At 37.0% G+C, this 20087-nt stretch overlaps 1 protein-coding gene across 2 annotated transcripts in view; it reads left to right on the forward strand.

Annotated features, from left to right (window-relative positions):
* Positions 1 to 16202, forward strand: part of LOC145978018 (uncharacterized) — a 97435-nt gene extending 81233 nt beyond the window's left edge. For both annotated transcript variants that reach the window (XM_083110401.1, XM_083110402.1), the window contains exons 3-4: positions 1617 to 1723; positions 14643 to 16202. In XM_083110401.1, the coding sequence (XP_082966527.1) occupies positions 1617 to 1723; positions 14643 to 14806 (271 nt within the window). In that variant the 3' untranslated portion in view covers positions 14807 to 16202. The remainder of the gene's footprint in view (positions 1 to 1616; positions 1724 to 14642) is intronic.
* The last annotated feature ends 3885 nt before the right edge of the window (positions 16203 to 20087 follow it).

Raw genomic sequence — 20087 nt, forward strand, 5'->3', positions numbered from 1 at the left:
CTTCACCTTCTTCTGTAACCCTAGTGTGGTTAGGCCAAATATGATTCTTCAAATATGATTTTTCAAATTATGTTAATGTAAAAAATATATAATGTCTGAAAGAAGATGCATTTCATTCATATAGTTTTTTCGCATTGTGTGTACCACCAGAATTTCGTATTTTCTTTATTCATTAAATATGTAATTAAAACTGAAGTTATTAATTAATTTGGATCACATTTATACGTCCTTGTTTTCAGTTTTTAGGTCCTTTTTTGATATTTTTAGGTCTTTTTATAGGTCTTCTTATTTTTGGCAATTTATAGGTCTTCAACTTCCGAGCTCTAATTATAACGATTACCTAGTTTATGGTCAGAAAGTAAAATAAACTATGAAATTTTATGATGTGTTTTAATAATGCCATAACAATGACAACAACTTCTGACTGTGCATGTGCCATATATTGCTTGTTAAAAGTTCTACACTCACAATGATTGAAGACAATAGACTATGTGTGTGGGGCTGGTTATGATGCACTGTTTGCTTGCATTTGTACAAATGGCATCAACAGAATTACCAGGAATTCAAAAGCATCAGAAAACTTCACAATGACAATGGCTCTGTTACATATGGAGCCTGTGTTTGTCGTGTCTAGAGCTGCTCTCACTCAAAATAATATCATGTGTACATTCACCATGAATTCTTGTCGACATGACATGTTTGTGAAGTTCCTCTGAGTGGGCAACTAACAACATTGTCACCTAAAGTTTCAGGTTCGAATTCCTAGCCTGGGCATAGGTGTTCCTTTGCCATCAATTTCATATAATCACCATTGTTGCAATTAGCCAAAGGTGGCAAAATTAGAGTACTTCACTGTGTGTTGTGTTCTTATTTGCCCAAATTTACTTGCTACTAGCTTTTCCTGAACACAAGCATGGATTTCTATAATTTACTGCTAAATTGTAGCTATATCAACTTCCTGTCATGAAACAGCACATGCCAAACTACCAACAACATTATGTGCTTTAAAATGACACCCTGTATATGTTTTACGATTTCACTGAAGCAAGTTAGTTATACAATTATTCTTTGAGGTATTAATGAATCATAACTTGGAATTACTAAGGGTTAACACCAGGGCTTGAAATGGACAGGAACGGTGTTCCAGATCTTTCACTACATTTTGTTTTTCAGTGTGAACTAAATTGTTAATACTCCACAATGGTAGGTACATATTACATCATTCATTGAATTTTGTTAGCAAGTACCCAATATTGAGGATATGCTAATGTAATTCAGAAAATTTTCCCCAGTTGGACAAACTGGCTACTATTCACGATTTCAGTCTGTTTAAATTTTAAAAGGAAAGTAAATTCCAGAAAACTCATGTCCAATGTATTTTATATTATTTCAAGTTTACATAAAATTTGTAATGTTAACAATAATCTATTAGTTGTAATACAGCACGTCATTTCACTAGTCGTTAAACTCCTCGCTGCAGTAATCAGAGACAAAAAGAGGAAGACAACATCATGTTAAGGAAAGTAAAGCATTCTGTTTCTTGAAAATTTTCATTTCAAGTCGTGATCAGCACTTTCATTCTGTCGTCTGCTAATGGTATTCTCTTTCCTTTCCAGATGCTGCAAGATGCACGACTGGTGCTACCACACGGCAAACTGTCCCTTGTTCTTAGAGTACTTCGTTCCGTATCTGTGGAAGTGCTACAGGAGGAGGCCACTATGTGGTAAGGCGTATCTGGTGAACAGTGTAACATGATTTCAGAGACCACCGACTTTTGACTCTTAATGACAAGCACCACTACTAACAGGGTCTCCTAAACTGCCATATTTCTCTACTCTCAAGACTTACTTAGCAATTGCCAATACATTATTGTTTCTCATCTGGTTGAATTCTGGTTTACTGATTCAGCCAAAATCTCATTTTAAAAAAAAAATATAAATACAGATGCTGCACTACTTCTATGAAAGCACTAAAAAAGATTATACTGCACAAATTTGTACCAAACATGATTCAAATGACTTAGTTCTAAATAATCATATTTGATCTACAAAAAGCAGTTTAATGTTTCATCCTATGCAAACTATCCGTACACTGTCTTTCTACGTATTTACGAACATTTAGCTACCTGTGAACATTTTGTATAAAGAATGTAACAGGAAATTCAGCATTTGCTTCAACATGCCTCAGTACTCTCATGGTCTTTATACAAAAAAGAATGTATCTCAGCATAGACACTCCATGAAACATAGATTCCAATATGTTTGTTCTAGAGTTCTATAAGTTTTGAAACAAATTCATACAATCATTTTTCTTCCTTTGGGGGGATTACTTTCTTAATACTTGCTACTTATAAGCTATAATTCAAGCATTTTCAGAGTTGTTGGCAACTCTTTTTGATTGATTCACATAGAATTTACATATAATTATGAAGGGTAATAAATTTCAGGATTTAGATAACCCTTTAAAGTTTGTGTGTACAATGTCAGTACCAGATAATGCATCACTGACTTTGAAAGTAGTCGTCTTTTTGTATGTGCAGTAGTTAACGGTGTGCCGTCATCTTAAGTGTAGTGGAATATAGACAACAGAAGGGACTCAGGCTTTATTTGCATAAATGCATTGAAAACAAAATGGAACGACATTCACTTTGCTATTATTCCACAGTATCCAAAGCCATAATTGTCTCTGTTTGAATTAGAATCAGTGGCGGCGATTGGGGGGGGGGCAGTTGCCCCCACACTATGCTAATTTTTTTTCTACAAAGGGAAATATACTGTCTTTGCCCCCTTGCCCTCCCCCCCCCCGGTTTTTTGGAACCCAATCACCGCCACTGATTAGAATTATAGTCTTCTGAATATTGCTTTAAACGTAATGCCACTGATGTCACACATGTATATATAAAGTCTCATTGATGTTTTATTACCAATTGATAAGTCACAGTTGGCATAAAAACACTTTACAACACACTGCAACCATTATCCAGCTTGTCAATATTCTTTTAACTTCCTTCTGCTCATAATACATTTTAGATTTTAAAATACAGTACAAACAGTAACATGAAAGTGACAAGTAAGTACTTTTTTATTATTATTACTTCTTGCTGTTGTAGCTGGGATAGTGTTGGGAACTGTTTCAGTATTGAAAGGTGATGGCCAATAGGAGCTTAGTTTGCAATAGTTAGAAGACCACCTTCCCATCAAAGTAGATCACAAAGGCTGCTGGCTGTTGCATTCAAATTCTTCTTCAGTCTCAACAATTTTCTGTACTTCCTTTATGGCACACTGGAATAATTGTTTCTGTTCTTTCTCTTTCCACCTACATCTTATTTTCCTCTACACGTTTAAGCCAATTTCCTTTATATGTTTGCTTGTAGTGAAAACTCACACAAAATATTCACACTTGTTAAGACTAACCAACAGCTACTGAATTTAAAACCATAATTTATTTCTGCAAACTTATATCTTAAGAAAATATTGTACTTCAAAATTGAGCATCATGTCTCATGTTTTTAATTCATTACTTTGTTAGCTGGTAACTGTAACTAAAATATATGTACAAATTGTGCTTTGTAGTTCAAACAAATATACACACTCGACTGAAGTACAAGTTTTTCACATTGTTTATATTTTTGTAGGATACATTTTTGGTTGAATCAGAAATGCAAATTCAACCAGATTCCCAATTATTAAAATTATTTAAAAATACAAGATCACATTAGTGCAAAAGATCTGTTTCCATTATTGACAATCCCAAGTAGACTTAACAAAAGATCAACTGATGTGCCACTACCTGTTTAAAAAGTAGAATTGTAACAGGCATCAGAAGAATAAATCACAAACAAAACTTAACTGTAGGCAGACTTGTAGTTTGGAATATTTTTTACATGTAGGACAGTTTTGGTTTATGAGAGATTTGTATCTGTGTTAAGTTGCATGGCAAAAAAAATTTGCAAGGTTAGAATTACTTTCACTTTGTGCAAAAAGGTTATGTGGATGCAAATGCATTTGTTGAACTTCCATATGGCTAAATACCGAGTTTTCTGAACATGTTCTCCATTGTGAACTATGAATAACAATTATCACTTTAACTTGCTGATTTAGAGTAGCTTGTTAAAGGTTAGCTGGTCCTGCAGCTTGGCTGTGCGGTCTAAGATGCCAACCTTGTGCTCCAGCTAAGGAACGTATGCTGGTTCGAGTCTCTTGGGGAGAAACGTAACAACTTTTCTCCTGAGATTTCAGGCAGTGTATGGCACTGGTGGTCACCCACCATCGTGAGGAAATTGGGGAGCTACGAATGAGTTGCATAACCCGGTCATGGAAACCTACAACTACGATTGGGGGCTCATTGCGCTGACCACATGCCACCCTGTACCTCCTTGAATGATCACTCACCTCTGATGAGGAATATGGGAGTGAGGCCGACAGTCGGTAGGTAGGCCCTGGCCCTCAGGGGCTGTCAAGCCATGGGTTATTATTTATCACTAGCTTACCCGGCATTGCCTGGGTAGTTATTAATCCCAATCTTGTATTAGACAGGAAAATAATGAATTCTAACTATAGTGTAAAATGTAACTAATTTTACATGTGATCGTGAATGTGACCAATTAGCTTAGCGACTTCGAAAACTATGGATTCGACACTAATCTAGGTCATTTGTGGCATTTTATTTTTCACCCCCTCTCACACCCCATGCCGATAGGTGATGAACTTGAAGTTGAACCGCATTGGGAGTGTCACGAAAGCTATGGATTCTATTCGCAACACAGCCTGAATGTTAGACAACCTGAGAAACACTATCGTTGTGCGGGCTTGCATAGTCACGGATGTCTGTTTGTGCGGAATTTAATATCGGTCATTCTCGATTATTTTTACATGCCACTCCTTTCCACCCCACCCCTAGGAGTGCCAGGGGTGTCTTACCCCAAAAATATTCTTTCCAGATTGCAAGTGATACGTGTATGAAATTTGGTTGAAATTGCTCCAGGCGTTCGAGAGTTATGCCGGAACAAACATACGAGGGCCATTTTTTCAACCTCCGATGGACCGTAAAAAAAAAAGACAAGTGTAAGTAACAAAATGAATTTATTATCAAAAGTTATGTACATACCTGGTTACTTTTCGAAATAATCCCTGTGAAGATTCAGGCATTTGTCATATCGTGGGATGAGCTTTCCGATACCCTCTGCGAAGAACGTTGCCGCCAGTGATGTGAGATGGGCCTGAACAGTGTTTTGAAGATCCTCATTGGTCTGGAAGCTTTGACCTCCTCACCTGTTATGAGGCTGAAGGTGAAGGTTTCTTGAAAACAATTGTTACTGGAGATGAGACCTGGATTCAGTACGTCACCCCAGAAACAAAACAACAGTCAAAACAATGGATGCACTCAAACTCACCAAACAAACCGACGAAGTTCAAACAAACCTTCAACAACCAGAAGGTTATGGGACCACAAAGGTGTGTTGAGTTTATGGAACCGGGGACTACGATCAATGCAGCTGTTTATTGTCAGAGGAGCTACAAAACAACGTTCAGGCCCTTCTCACATCACTGGCGGCAACGTTCTTCGCAGAGGGTATTGGAAAGCTCATCCCACGATATGACAAATGCCTGAATCTTCACAGCGATTATTTCGAAAAGTAACCAGGTATGTACATAACTTTTGGTAATAAATTAATTTTGTTACTTACACTTCTCTTTTTTTTACTGTCTGGAGGTTGAAAAAAAAATGGCCCTCGTATATACATGCCCACACACACACATCTATTTTTATATACATAGATTAAAGGTTAGGATCCATCTGAAGTTTGAAATACACCAAATAACGAATTTTGTACCCTCCCTTCTTTTTACTGAAATTCCTATTTTCAAATGCAAGCACCTCCAGACTCACTCACTTCATCTAGTAATTTCTTTGTAAAAGATACGCTTTGAACTAATATTCAATATTATTCAATTGCATTAAAATTGTATTTTCTATTATCTTGGACCTTGATTCATCAGGCTATGCGAAACATTTTCTACTGGAATTACAAATGGAAATAGATGCATCAAAATTATGCTGTAGAAATGATGTTTAACGCTCCCTCACATATCAGAAATGTATCCATGCCAAGAGAGCCACTTTACCTTTTAAAATATATTACGCAATGGCTTTAAAAATAATTATAAAAAAATTAAATATCTTGTTACTGAGAAATGATTACAGTTGAGTTGACTACAAGAAAATGTTTCACTAGCCTAGCCACACAATTTAGACGTACAAAACTCAAATAAACTCTCTTCTAATATTGTAATTGCACTAACATAAATCAAACTACATGGCTATGCCTATGCTGAAAGTAGATTCAGGAAACATACAAATTTGCCTAGTGCCTTGACACAGAAACAAGTCACTTGGAAGATATCAATGTCCTTCGAGAAATATACTTTCTATTGGTGACCATGACCATATATTTTATTTTATTTTTGCATTTCAGGTCAACAGCTACGGACACCCAAGACATGGACAACTGACATGATGACAACAGTTTTATTAATTTTTTTTACATGTTGAATTGTTTTTTAATTATGATTTTTTTTACCTTTAGGTACAGACATGTTAATGTATTACGTAAGTACCTTACAAAGCCATAACAGATAATCAAACGTAGGTATATGGAAGAATATCTTCTTTTCCGTTTTGATTTAAAGCTTCCAATTGATATCTTATATGGCATTCTTTAATTCCTGGACATCTAATTTAGGTGACTGAATTCAATATTTAAAGTATTCCTAGTAAGTAGAATTTACCACTTGTGTATACATTTTAAGAATACCAAATATTTTATTTTTTACATCAATTTCGGTTACTCTTGTCTCATCACAATCATGAAGATGAATGAAACGGATGAAGAGATAGATGTATACGTCCACGTCCAGTTGAGGACTCAAACCTGGAATTTTTGGCGGCAAGACCACTGAGTTGAAGAACCACTTAATAGGCTCGGCCACTAAATTGCCTCTTACAACTATATTGATTAGTATGCATAAAGATGTGTTTTTAAAGCAAACATGTCCTCTTTGACGCAAATCCAATATTTTGCAATTATGGTGAACTTGGTAATGTTAGCGTCTGCTCGCTTTGTTTGCTTCTCCACCATATTTAGTGTCAGTAATGTTTGGTAGAGATCGTGATGTGGAAAGAAAATTCTCATCCTGATCCGGAACATCTAAAAGAGTAGGAACTGATGCCTTCCTCCCCCCCCTCACCTTTAGGGGTCCAGTGACAACCAATCAACATTATAAATGATTCATTCTAGAAAGAAAATTACAATCAAGGTTTCTTACATTGCTTCCAAAACAGTACAAATGGATCAACTACACTGAATTAATACTATAGCCTGACAAGGTAAGTCCCGAAATGCACAGATCGCTGTGGAGCACTTCCTATTATGTCATCCTCCCCACCACTCTTCTACGTACTGGTCTGACCTTGAGACTACGAGTGGTGCCAGCTCAGCAAAATTAAGCTAAAACAAATATGACAAAGTATTTTTACTGTGTAGATTGTCGGTGCCGGCTCATATCAGTTTATCAGTGGTTCATTTGATTTAATTCGGTCTTTGAAAATGCGAATGGTGCGCGGATCGTAAACTGTAGTATTACGCACGCGCGTAAACTACTGGGCGAATGACTTCATTTTCTGAATGCGACATCGAGCAGTGGCCTGTTTTTTTTTTTTTTAAAGTGAGTGGGGTGGGGATTCTTTTGTTTATCGTACAACAATCACTACGAGAAAGCAATCTGATAACACGCTTGCCTGTGTTCTTTTTTAAAGCACTGAAATGTTCTTGCTCTTTACTCTTGGCTGCATATTTTTGAAATGCAAAAATCAAATCATGCTGGGTCCAACAAAATCCACAATCTGCTCTGTAAAGCCTCTTAGAGAACAGGCCAGAGAAATTGTTTACAATGTTGCAACATATTTGCGAAATCAGAAGGAGTTACATAAACTTAAGTATAACGTTGTCGAGTCAAAAAGCGCCGCCATGGGAGTATCTAAATGGATGGTTTCTCAAGTTTTAAAATAATTGGATTGGATTGATTTGTTGTTTTAAGTCCACTTCATGCACAGTAAGTCTAAACTGTACGTCCAGTATCGATTAAAGTGGGATCCGAACCACTATGTGCCTCCACCGGGAATTGATCCCGGGATCCCGTGATTACAAGGCGACGACGCTACCACTGCGCCATCGGGGAGTTCAAGTTTTAAAAGAAGGAAAAGAGTCGTTGGCGTAAGGTGAGCTGAAGTTCTGTACTCCGACAAGTAGAAAACAGCCCAGGAAAAAGTGAATACAAATTTCGTTGAAAATCCTCAGACCACTTCGCTCCCTCCAGGTTGCAACACTGCGAACCAACGTCACTCCGAAAAGTGGAGTGGGGAACTGTGGTGTGAGCTGCGCAACAGCTATTTGCAGCATCTTGTTTTTAAACTTGTAAAGTTATAATATTAATATGTAATCAGTAACCTTCATTATTATTATTATTATTATTATTATTATTAAGGTAAGGTTCCCCGTGCATATAGCACCGTGCCATGAAGGCACATTAGGGGGATGTGGGGGTAGGGCTCCACATATTCTTGATCTTAGCCATTTTGGAGGTGGTGTGATAAGCACCATGCTCCAGCTGCCTTTACCCTCCAGAGTTGCCCCCGGGTACCCATTCATTTGAGCCTGGGTGAGTCCCAGAGCTGCTTTATGTGGGACAAGGCCAGAAAGATTCCGACCACCCCGGGAATTGGACCCAGATCTCTGGCGGTCAGATGCCCTACCGTCTAGCATGGCTCTTATTTTTAAAATTACTATTGTTACTATTTAAATTTGCAAATCTCAAGATATTGTATCGATTCACATTGAGATTTCAAATTTAAAGACTGGATTGGGGGGGGGTTTCACATTCTAATCTCGCCCAGGGCATCACGATATGTTGCTACGCCAATGGTGGAATGTAGCTTCTGTGGTTTCTTCGCTGGTGAGTTCATGTCTGACACTGCTGTAGCGTTACACCTCTGAGAGCAGTGTCATCTTTTGTTGGATAGAGTTTGGTACCTATTGAAATAATAGAAGTTGGAGGCTTGATATTTCCCTGGCTTGCAGAATATACTGTACAGAAGTTTCCGTATTGGCCCTTGTAGTTCATAAGGACCTAGTTCCATAGAGTGAAAATAACAAACAGTGTCTCCAGTGGCAAGGAATACCATCTTTTTTATAGTTCTTTTTACTCAGGAACATGGACTGCAAAAACAAAAAAATCCACATCCACTTCATATACAATCCTCATAATTAATATTCCCCAACTTTTCCAGTTTTCATCAACTTTTAGTCATTTGTCAACTTTCACAACTTTTCAGTTTTTCCAGTCTAAGCAAGACTAAAGTCGTTTTCACGTTCAGAAGACACAATGAAGGTGGTACATATTTTGTGTATATATTAATATTATACTGTGAACGTTACAGTTACCCTTTTTACAATGATCCATTGCGATCACTACACACGCGAGTGTAATGCACGAATATGACACTTCAGAAATCACTTAAAAAAGTAAAAATCACTGAGCGCTCACACAACTGAAAACACTTTTTCGAGAGAGGGAAAAAGTCTAAGCAGACCAAAGCAGATCTCTCACTCAAGTAAGGGGAACCTGGCACATGGGTTAGATTCAAGTTCCAACCCAAACAAACAAATGAGTTATGGCCCACGTGAACTGATAAGACGAGAATGACTCAAGCAAGGCATGTCATATTTCTATCTTGAAGCCCCATATTTTGTCACATGTTGGAAAGCCTTTCAAAGGTTAATATGAAGTCTATGAATTTATGTGTAAGTTGGAAACTGAAAGGTAATCTTCATTTCAGTATTAATGTCGACAGTAATGTAAACAAAAAGAATGTGTATTTGCGACAGCACTAATGTTGCTCACAACAGCAGCATTGGAAATAATTGTCAATTATTAAATTTAAGTAATTTCAATTCTATTATAACAAACTGCATGAAGTTCATATTTTTACTGAATGGAAATAAAATAACATCTTGAAAACTTGGTGGTGATTAGCCGGAATGCTGCAGTGAGTCAGCTCAAGATGGCCAGACAACGTCTTACTTCGCACATGGTTCGGGTTAAAAAGGAACTCCAAATGCATGGAAGTAATATTTCTGGGAACCTTTGAGTGGTTATAAAAAATAATTTCATTATTTTCTCCACAACTTTGTCGCTGGAAGTTTTTACTTGGAATTACAGAACAAAAAATGGCCAGCGACGACAGTTTCTACTGCACGAATATAAAAAATCTCCACATGCTTTATTTGAATATTTTTTAATGCAAATATGCTTTAAAGTATTGATAAATTCTGAGTACCACCATCATCTATGACAATTAAAAAACAGTGTCAATTTTTTTAATAATGAATGCTTCAATTTTACGGCATGTTTCAACGTTAGGAATGAAAACAATGTAAAATTTGTGTTTTCACAGAAAATTTGCATTTTTCATTTATCTAAAATTATGTAAGCAAGTTACCAGTTTTTTGTGTTCACCATCGTATTCTCTACAAAATTTCCTGCAAAACTGCAGGTACCGATTTTACTTAAGCTAAATTTGTAAATCCAGAAATTTCACAACAGCGCGCTCTTATTTCCCATAAGAAAAGCATTGTCCATAAGAGCCCATTGTGTCTTCTGAACGTGAAAACGACTATAGACAGTGGAAGAAAGTAACCAAAAGAGACTAACAAGAACTAGGAGTTCTACTAATGTTATACGCCAGCAACAGACTTACAACTGCAACAGGATGTGATGCACTACTAAAGGACAAGCTGACAAAGAAAAAGCTACGACACAAACTGGCATTCCACTTAATGCGTCACATAAATAACAATATCTACATGAGTTTGATTGATTGACTGAGTTGGTATTTTAAATCCACTTTATGCACAGTAAGGCTAATTGGGACTGGACTTACAGTTTAAAGTGGGATCCGAACCACTATGTGCTTCCATCGGGTATTGAACCAGGGACCCCTTGATTACAAGGTGACAAAGTTACCACTCCGCCATCAGGGAGGCATCTACGCGAGTTTGTTAGTAAGAATATCTACTATGGTTTCATGATTGATTTGCTTTGTTCTACTGACACTTTTGGCCAATCACGAAGATGAGGATGGATGGTGATGAGAGATGAAGGAAGGGACACAACTGTAACTTTTGACTGAATCATTACTTCAGAATTTGGGACCGACTGAAAAAAATGGTTCAGACTTTGACCACCAGAGGACACTGTCATCAATAGAAAAATAATTCAGACTTTGGTCCTGTCTTTGAAATTTTAGTTCAGACTTTGGCCATCAGATGGCACTGTATTTGATTTTAAAAAATGGTTCACAATTTGACCAACAAAAGGCACTTTCTCTGATCAAAAAATTAGTTTAGACATTGGCCACCAGAAGATGCAGTCTTCAACTGAACCATTAGTTCAGACATTGTACACCGGAGGGCAGTACTTTTGATTGATTGAATTGTCAAGTTCACTTTATGCACAGATAGACTAATTGGGACCGGATTTACAGCTTAAAGTTGGACTGTACAATGTGCCTCCATCTGGTATCAAACCTGGGACCCCTTGATTACAAGGTGATGACGTTACCATTATGCCCTGGCATTATTTTGGATTAAAATTTTAGTTCAGACTTTCAAAAATAGAGGGACCCATCTTAAATTGAAATGCTAGTTCTGAGTTTTGACAACAGGAAAAATTTACTCTAAAAAAAACAAAAAAAAACAAAGTTTAGACTGACCACCAGATGGCAATGTGTTCGATTGAAAAAAAGGTTAAGATTTTTACCACCAGAGGGCACCACTTTTAATTGAAATGTCAGTTCTCGATTTTAGCCGCCAGAGAGCACTTCCTCTGAACAGAAAAAAATAGTTCAGACTTTGGCCATCAGATGGCACTTTTACCAACAAAAGAAACTCCAAATAAGATTAGTTCAGCCTTTGGCTACCAGATGAGGAATGTGCTTGAAATTTTTGAAAGATTGTTAACTTTTATGACCAGAGGTAGCACCTTCAATTGAAATCTTAGTTCTGACCAGTGGCGGCGATTAGAGGGGACGAGGGGGCAGTTGCCACCACTTTTTTCCAATTTTGCTCCCGCACTATGCTAAATCTTATGTACAAAGGGGAATGTACTGTCTTTGCCCCGCACCCTCCTGTTTTGGAATCCAATCACTGCCACTGGTTCTGACTTTGGCTACCCGAGAGCACTTCCTCTGATCTGATCACTAAATCCGTTCAGACTTTGGTCACCAGAGGGCATTGTCTTGGAAGTCAAAAATTAGTTCATACTTTGGCAACCAGATGGCACTGTGTTCAATTGAGAGAGAAAAAATATTTCACGCTTTTACTACCAGAGGGCAGTTCCTTTGATCAAGAAATTAGATCAGACTTTGGCCGCCAGGGGGCACTGTCTTCAACAGAACCATTAGTTCAGGCTTTAGCCACCAGATGGCAATGTGTTTGAAATAAAATGTTAAGACATTTACCAACAAAAGGCACTCCAAATAAAAGATTAGCTCAGACTTTGAACACCAGAGGGCACTGTCTTCGATAGAATCATTAGTTCAGGCTTTGGCCACCAAATGAGGACTGTGCTTGAAATTTTTGAAAGATGGTTAACTTTTATGACCAAAGGGTTAACTTTTATTCAACCTTCAATTGAAATGTTAGTTCTGACTTTGGCCACCAGAGAGCACTTCCTCTGATCTGATACTAAATTAGTTCAGCCTTTGGTCACCAGAGGGTATCGTCTTCAAGACAACAATTAGTGACTTTGGCAACCAGATGGCAGTTTGAAAAAATAATCAGACTCTTACTAACAAAAGGCACTCTGAACAAAATATTAGTTCAGAACTTTGATCAACGGGAGGGTACTGTCTTCAATAGAACCAATAGTTACGGCAGTAGTCAGCAGAGGCATTCCTTTTAATTGAAAATTTAGTTCAGACTTTGGCTACCAGGTGAGGAATGTGCTTCATATTTTTGAAAGATGGTTAACTTTTACAACCATAGGATACTGCCTTCAACTGAAATGTCAGTTCTGACTAGCCACCAAAGGGCACTTCCTCTGATCAAGAAATACGTTCACACTTTGGTCACCAGGGGGCACTGTCTTCAAAATAATCATTAGTTCAGGCTTTAATTGAAAATTTAGTTCAAACTTTGGTCACCGTATGAGGAATGTGCTTCATATTTTTCAAAGATGGTTAACGTTTATGATCCGAGGTAAAACCTTCAATTGAAATGTTAGTTCCAATTTTGGCCACCAGACAGGACTTCCTCTGATCACAAAATCAGTTTAGAATTTGGCCGCCAGAGGGCACAGTCTTCAAGATAACAATTAGTTTCGACATTGGCAACCAGATGGAACTGTGTTTGATTGAGAAAAAAATAGTTCAGGTTTTTACCAACAGAAGGCACTCCCTACCATCAAAAATTAGTTCAGACTTTTACCACCAGAGGATACTGCAATGTCAGTTCTGACTTTAGCCACCAGAGGGCACTTCCTCTGATCAAAAAATTTGTTCCAACTTTGGTCACCAGAGCGCACCATCTTCAAGACAACAATTAGTTCAGACTTTGGCAACCAGATGAGAGTTTTCAATTGAAAAAAAAAATAGTTCAGGCTTTTACCACCAGAAGGCACTTCCTTCCATCAAAAATCAGTTCAGACTTTGTCACCAGATAGCACTGTTTTCGATTGAAAAAAGTTCAGACTTTTACCACCAGATGCCATCGTTTTCAACTGGAATGTAAGTTCTGACTTTAGCCACCAGATGGCACTTCCTCTGATCATGAAATTAGTTGAGACTTTGGCCAAAAGAGGGAACTGTCTTGAATAGAAACATTGTTTAGACTTTGGCCATCAGATGGCAATGTGTTCAATTGAAAAAAAAAAGTTCAGTCTTTTACCACCAGAGGACACTGCCTTCAACTGAAATGTCAGTTCAAATTTTAGCCACCAGAGGGCACTTCCTCTGATCAAGAAATTAGTTTAGACTTTGGCCGGCAGGAAGCACAGTCTTCAATAGAACAATTGATTCAGACTTTGGCTGCCAGGAAGCACTGTCTTCAATAGAACCATTGATTCAGACTTTGACCACCAGATGGCAGTGTTTGAAAAAATAATTGAGACTTTTACTAACAAAAGGCACTCCGAACAAAAGATTAGTTCAGACTGACCAGCAGAGGGCATTCTCTCCAATATAACCATTAGTTCAGGCTTAAGCCACCAGAGGCACTGCTTTTGATTGAAAATTTAGTCCAGACTTTGGACACCAGGGGGCACTTTCTCTGATCAACACATTAGTTCAGATCTTGGCTGCCAGGGGTCTGTCTCTTCAATAGAACCTTTAGTTTTGACTTTGGCAATTAGATGGCACCGAGTTTGAAAAAATCAGACTTTTACCACCAGAGTAAAAAAAAAAAGTCCACGGGTATTTAATATTAAAGATATTTGAAAACATTTTCTAGTTAACTCTTAAATATGAGGAAGTGGATAATTTTAATGTGTTGTTGAAACTTTCTTTAAATTGTTTCATTTTACTTCCAGCCATTGATCATGGCTTATGGGGAGGACCAGGATCTTGTTCACAACGCCTCTGCGAGTGTGATCGAAGGTTTGCGGAATGCCTCAGAAGATACCCTTGTCCACGGCACAAGGCAGTCTGCACATCATCACCATGGAGAATGATACAGAACATTTTCATGTTCTGATTCTTTTATTCTAGTCACTGGTTCCTGCGTTTGAAGATCTTTCGACAGATCATGGAGATGTTAGTCACAAAAGTTACCATTGTTAAAGTGGTTTCGTTTTGCGAGATAAGAATAAAAAAAATGTAGGTTGTGTTTGCTATGAGGCCAAATGCACTGAAACTGTGTTACTCAAAGTTGCTCTCTTTGTGATGGACTTTAGTACTGGAGCACGGATTTGCATCGTCATCACCATTTCCTCATTCCTATGGAGTATTCGCACAGTTGCATACATTCACACCTAGTATTTTTAATACAACTGCTTTGCTTGTTAAAAAAAAAACACCAGAAAAGTTCTAACGGCTAATGTGCCCTTACCTTATAATAAAAGCAGTTTTGTTGCACGATCAACCCTGCGAAGAAAAGTAGCAAGATACTATCCTTGGTATTTGATCAGCAAGCTTATGCAAGAAAAATAAGAGAGTTTAGAACTTTGTCACTGCGGATATGTGCTCAACGAGTGCTACTGCTAACATTTACGTGACACAGAAACTTCTAATGATTCCTTTCTTACAACAGCGGCAGCTATTCACTGTGTGGAAACTGCCAGTTGTGGAAGTAAAATGAACAGAAACAGCATGAAACCTGCAAGTACAGACTCTACAAAGAGGATTCTTAATTTTAAAGAATGCAAGAAGCATAGAAAAGGTGTTTGATCTTATGTGGAATACACCAAACATACTTTAAGCATTCTTGTATCAACTTGGATCTCATTTAGAATGTACACTGAATAAAACATATGTTGTGATGCGGTAAGAAAATTAAGGTAGTTATGTTCTGAAATTCTATTTTCATTCTTTTACGTTGAGGAATGAAGGTAGTGGTCCTTCAAACCTCACAGGTGATTTAAAAAAAGACACGGACATGAGAAATACGGTTTTCTTTGGAAAAAAATGTGATTATTTCTATTTGATGCCTTTTTTATGAAAACTCCAAGTTCGATGTCGCACACAAAAATTTTATAATTGAAACAAAACAGAATCAGGTTCAACTATGCAATTACTACAGCTATACAGCAACCACAAGGTCAAGACAATTAAATCTATTTATATCTACATTATTTTATTTTAACTACAACTTCCTAGGTTGCACTGATATGTGAAGACTGACCATTAGTACCAGACCACGCCCCTCTGGTCCTATATTGGGGAATACATTATTGTGTGGTTTGAATTTTCTTGAGAGTCAAAAAGTAATTGTCCGTCAGACTGTATTATCTGTTTGCATTGTCACTGTTGGTGTTCTACTATGCAGATGGCACAGTTGTTCTTCTGAAAACCTAATCATTTCTCATAAAATTAGATTCACTGTCAACCCAGAAATATACATTCTCTGCCACAATTCCATATCCATAATGCTTCGATACCTGGATCAATATCGTTCAAAGAACTTTCCCTGTCAGATTGAACAGGTAACCTAATTATAGTATTAGGAACTGCTACCTATGATTTACTGACAGGAAATAAAAGAACCATGTATTTTAAACTGGAGAGGAATGCAGCAGAAGAACACACAAACAAAAGCTGTCCTACACCCAAGCACCTAGTTGGCCAGAGTTTGCATTAAACAGAGTATGTCGGTGTTTATAAAACAAACCCATCCTGTAGGAATGACTAAAGGAGCATTTAAATCTACCAGCACAAATCGGCACAATCCAATTTTTACCAGGAAATCCTACAACAGAACAGACTCAATCTTAGGATGGCTCGGATTTGAGCCTCAAATAATGAGAAAAAGTCCACCAGACTTCAGGACCAGCACCAACTTGGGCATGTAGAAATGAACCTATTGAATTGCTAACATGCAGCTAAAAAGGCTTAAGTAAAGTTCTCCACCTTCCATTGCCAATAGTACTATATTCCTAACAGAAGAATACCTTGTTTCAGTCTGAAAACAGTTGTTTCAAATACAACTCCTATCTTTATAGATAGTCTACGGGGCTGCCTCAGGATTAAAAATTAGATTGAATTTGCAGTCTCCAAACATCTCTTAAGTTTGCAAACGAACTCTCTGAGTTTGTTATTTCATCCATCCATTCTTTTCCCTACTTTATAATGCAATGGAGATTATCCACTGACAAACTGCTTCTCTATACAAGAATTACACACAATCTCGGGAGTCTGCCAGGTGTATAGGCTTTTACAATAGTAAAAATAGCAGCTATAATTGCCTTCCACTTAGCTCATGATCAAAATCTGTCCTCTAGCAGAATACAATTACAATCAATGCAAAAAAGAAATTCCTATTAGACAAACAAAGAGAAGATATTGTAATATTGAAGAATGTAAGCAATTCTGAAAAAAAAAAAGGAGACATTATGAAAACAAGGAAATGCTCAAACGTAGTGCAAGGTTTCTAAAGGTAACTTACAATAATGTGCTTCACTTTCATCATATTCATCCACATGTTCTGCTGCACGTACACTTATTAAATGTAGATATTGGATATACTAGTTAACAGTTATTTCCTATTATAATTAATATTTCAACAAACATATTTTGACCACCTGAATTTCAAATTCAAATTTTACAGCTATTTGACATTTATACAGGGTGCATCAAGGGGAAACTGACGGTTTTCAAATGAGGATCTCGAAGCAGGGAGAGGGGGTAGAGATGAAAGTAGGGTGGCATTGAACTTGCTCGTCCATGCCATTTTCGGCACGGTTCGGATCGGCTCGGCACGGGGTGACAGCAAGAAGAAATAGTGTGTGTGTAAGATTCGCTGTACTGTGCTTACACTCAGCCTCAATTCGACAGAATGTCGCTGAGCAGAAAGTTATTGGTTTCTGATGATTGAAACATAACAAGCAGCCTTATTTTTCCCGAAGAAATTTCTTCTCACTGAATGTTAACAAATGGATGCAACAGGCGGGTGACACCACCCAACCTGGCAGTCACCGCAAGCTACTTGACTTCAGCTGACGTCACACACGCTCTCTCTTAATTCTTCTTGCTGTCACCCTGTGCTGAGCCCAGCCATGCCGATCTGAACCATGCCAAAAATGGCATGGCCAAGCGAGTTCAATGCCACCCTACTTTCATCTCTACCCCCTCTCCCTGCTTCGAGATCCCCATTTGAAAACAGTCCGTTTCCCGTGATGCACACTTTATGTTTAGGCCTTCAAAAAATGTAAACCCAATTTGATCTGAAATACATGGAGCCAAATTGTTCACGCCTCAATTCTTTATGCTTTTTATAGGATTACAGAAAGTCTTAAAATTGCCTATGATGGGAATTGAGTGATGCTGATTTCCTACCCATGCAAATATTAAGTGATCCTGAATTTCACCTTTCCTGTTTATGTGATGAACATAATCTATAACAATCCCAACTACTAAGTTCCTGAGGCCCTACTAAAAGAATTACGATTCATCTTTTGTACTGTGTTGAGCTGTGCAAATGCTTTTTACATTATCATCATCATTACATGAAAAATAACTTTTACATATATATTTGAAACTTCATAAAGGTATCTTCCTATGAAACTACTCAAGAAAATAACTGCAACGATCTATGAAAGAGCTTTCAAAACGAATAACGCAATTAGTATACCCAATACCTTACATCCTACACCTAAGAATCTGTACAAAATAATTTATTTTCATGCAAATCACAATTTTTCCAGTATATGACAGAATTTTGTTAGAATAAATATTTTTAGACATTTCCCATGAAGATTAGCCTTTTAGACATTTCCCATGAAGATTAGCCAATCATTCAGGGGTTATAAGTATTTCAACACTATTTTTCTATGCATTCTTTCTTCATTTGTACACAAATAACTTTGCAAATTTAAAATGTGAATGTGTTATGTTAGATACCAGTTTCTTCAACATATGGGGAAACTACTGCTGCAGAATTTAAACATAAAAGAATGTCAGGCACATAAGTTCAAATCCTGGTCAAGCCACATTTTTTAAGTCCCTGCTATTAACATTTCCACATGCAGTTATAACATTTGGGACTGTATTTCCAATATACGGTATGCGCTAAAATATTCAGTACTGAAACTCGCGCATCTCGAATCATTTCAGTACTGTATATTTTGGCACATACTGTATTACATCTTCAGATCATATTAACATCACATATCACATGTGTTTCTGCTTAGCACTGATAATTTTCTACAAGTTACAGTGCAACAATTAAATTAATATGAATCAACAAAACTGCAAAGTAGTGAGACATTAAATCATAAATTATCCCCATTACGTTACTAAATTTGATGCTGGACAGGGGCTTACATTAACATGTAACAATAACATGATTAAATTTTTTTGATCTATGAAAAACTATGTGCAGATACATATAACTGCAATATTCTGACATTTACTGGAAATTTCCAAGATAACTCTTTGCAAAATATTAGCACAACTTAAACTATTGTATTGCATCCAGCATCACGCTTGTATAATAGAAATGAACATAACTATGAGCACATAGATGAACTGTGTGTGCTCAGTTGTTGAAGAGATCCATTGTTGAACAAATGTTGACACAAGCTATTTTGTACATATACAGTAATATTTTAGTTGAAAAAAAAAATAATCCTTTTTTATTTTTGGCCATATAGTTTCTCCAAACTGTGATACTGATTTTTGTACATGCTGTGCGAAATTTCATTCATTACTTCAATGACAAACGGGTTCTTGTTTTGCATAAACTGCTTGCAAATATTTTGCCTGGGGCAATGAAACGATTATGCAGGGCCCATTATAAACACTGATAATCTAGTCCTAACAGATTCATTCACAGCAGAAGAATGTAGTTTTTTAGAGATATATTTCATAGCTGAATAAACCAAATAATGTACATTTCATATTGTTTTTCTATTTTCATACGGTTTTTGTCATGTTTATATTTTTTAAGTGAAGAGTTCTTAAGTGTTAAAAAAAATGTCAAGATAACAAATGTAAAAATAAAAATGTTTTACCTCAGAAACTTTTGTGTCATTATCTTTTCTTTCTCGTTTGTGATGAATATAATTTACAGAAAACATTCAGCCTGAGTACATTGACTTGATGCACAAATAGGCAAACAGAACAAGGCTCACAGTTTAAAATAAGATCCAAACTGCTCACTCTTTACGATTTTATTTTTGCTATTTTGCGATTTTCTAAGCCTTCAGGCTTACCACAATGACAAAGAAATTTATGAAGTGGCATGCCACATTACAAAGTTTGAGTCTCAGCCTGTTACAAATAACAGAACTCCAAAACTATGTTTCCTGTTCATGATGTGG

Source organism: Lepisma saccharinum, chromosome 24, assembly GCF_977018435.1.
Source record: "Lepisma saccharinum chromosome 24, izLepSacc3.1, whole genome shotgun sequence".
NCBI classification, from domain to species: Eukaryota; Metazoa; Arthropoda; class Insecta; order Zygentoma; family Lepismatidae; genus Lepisma; species Lepisma saccharinum.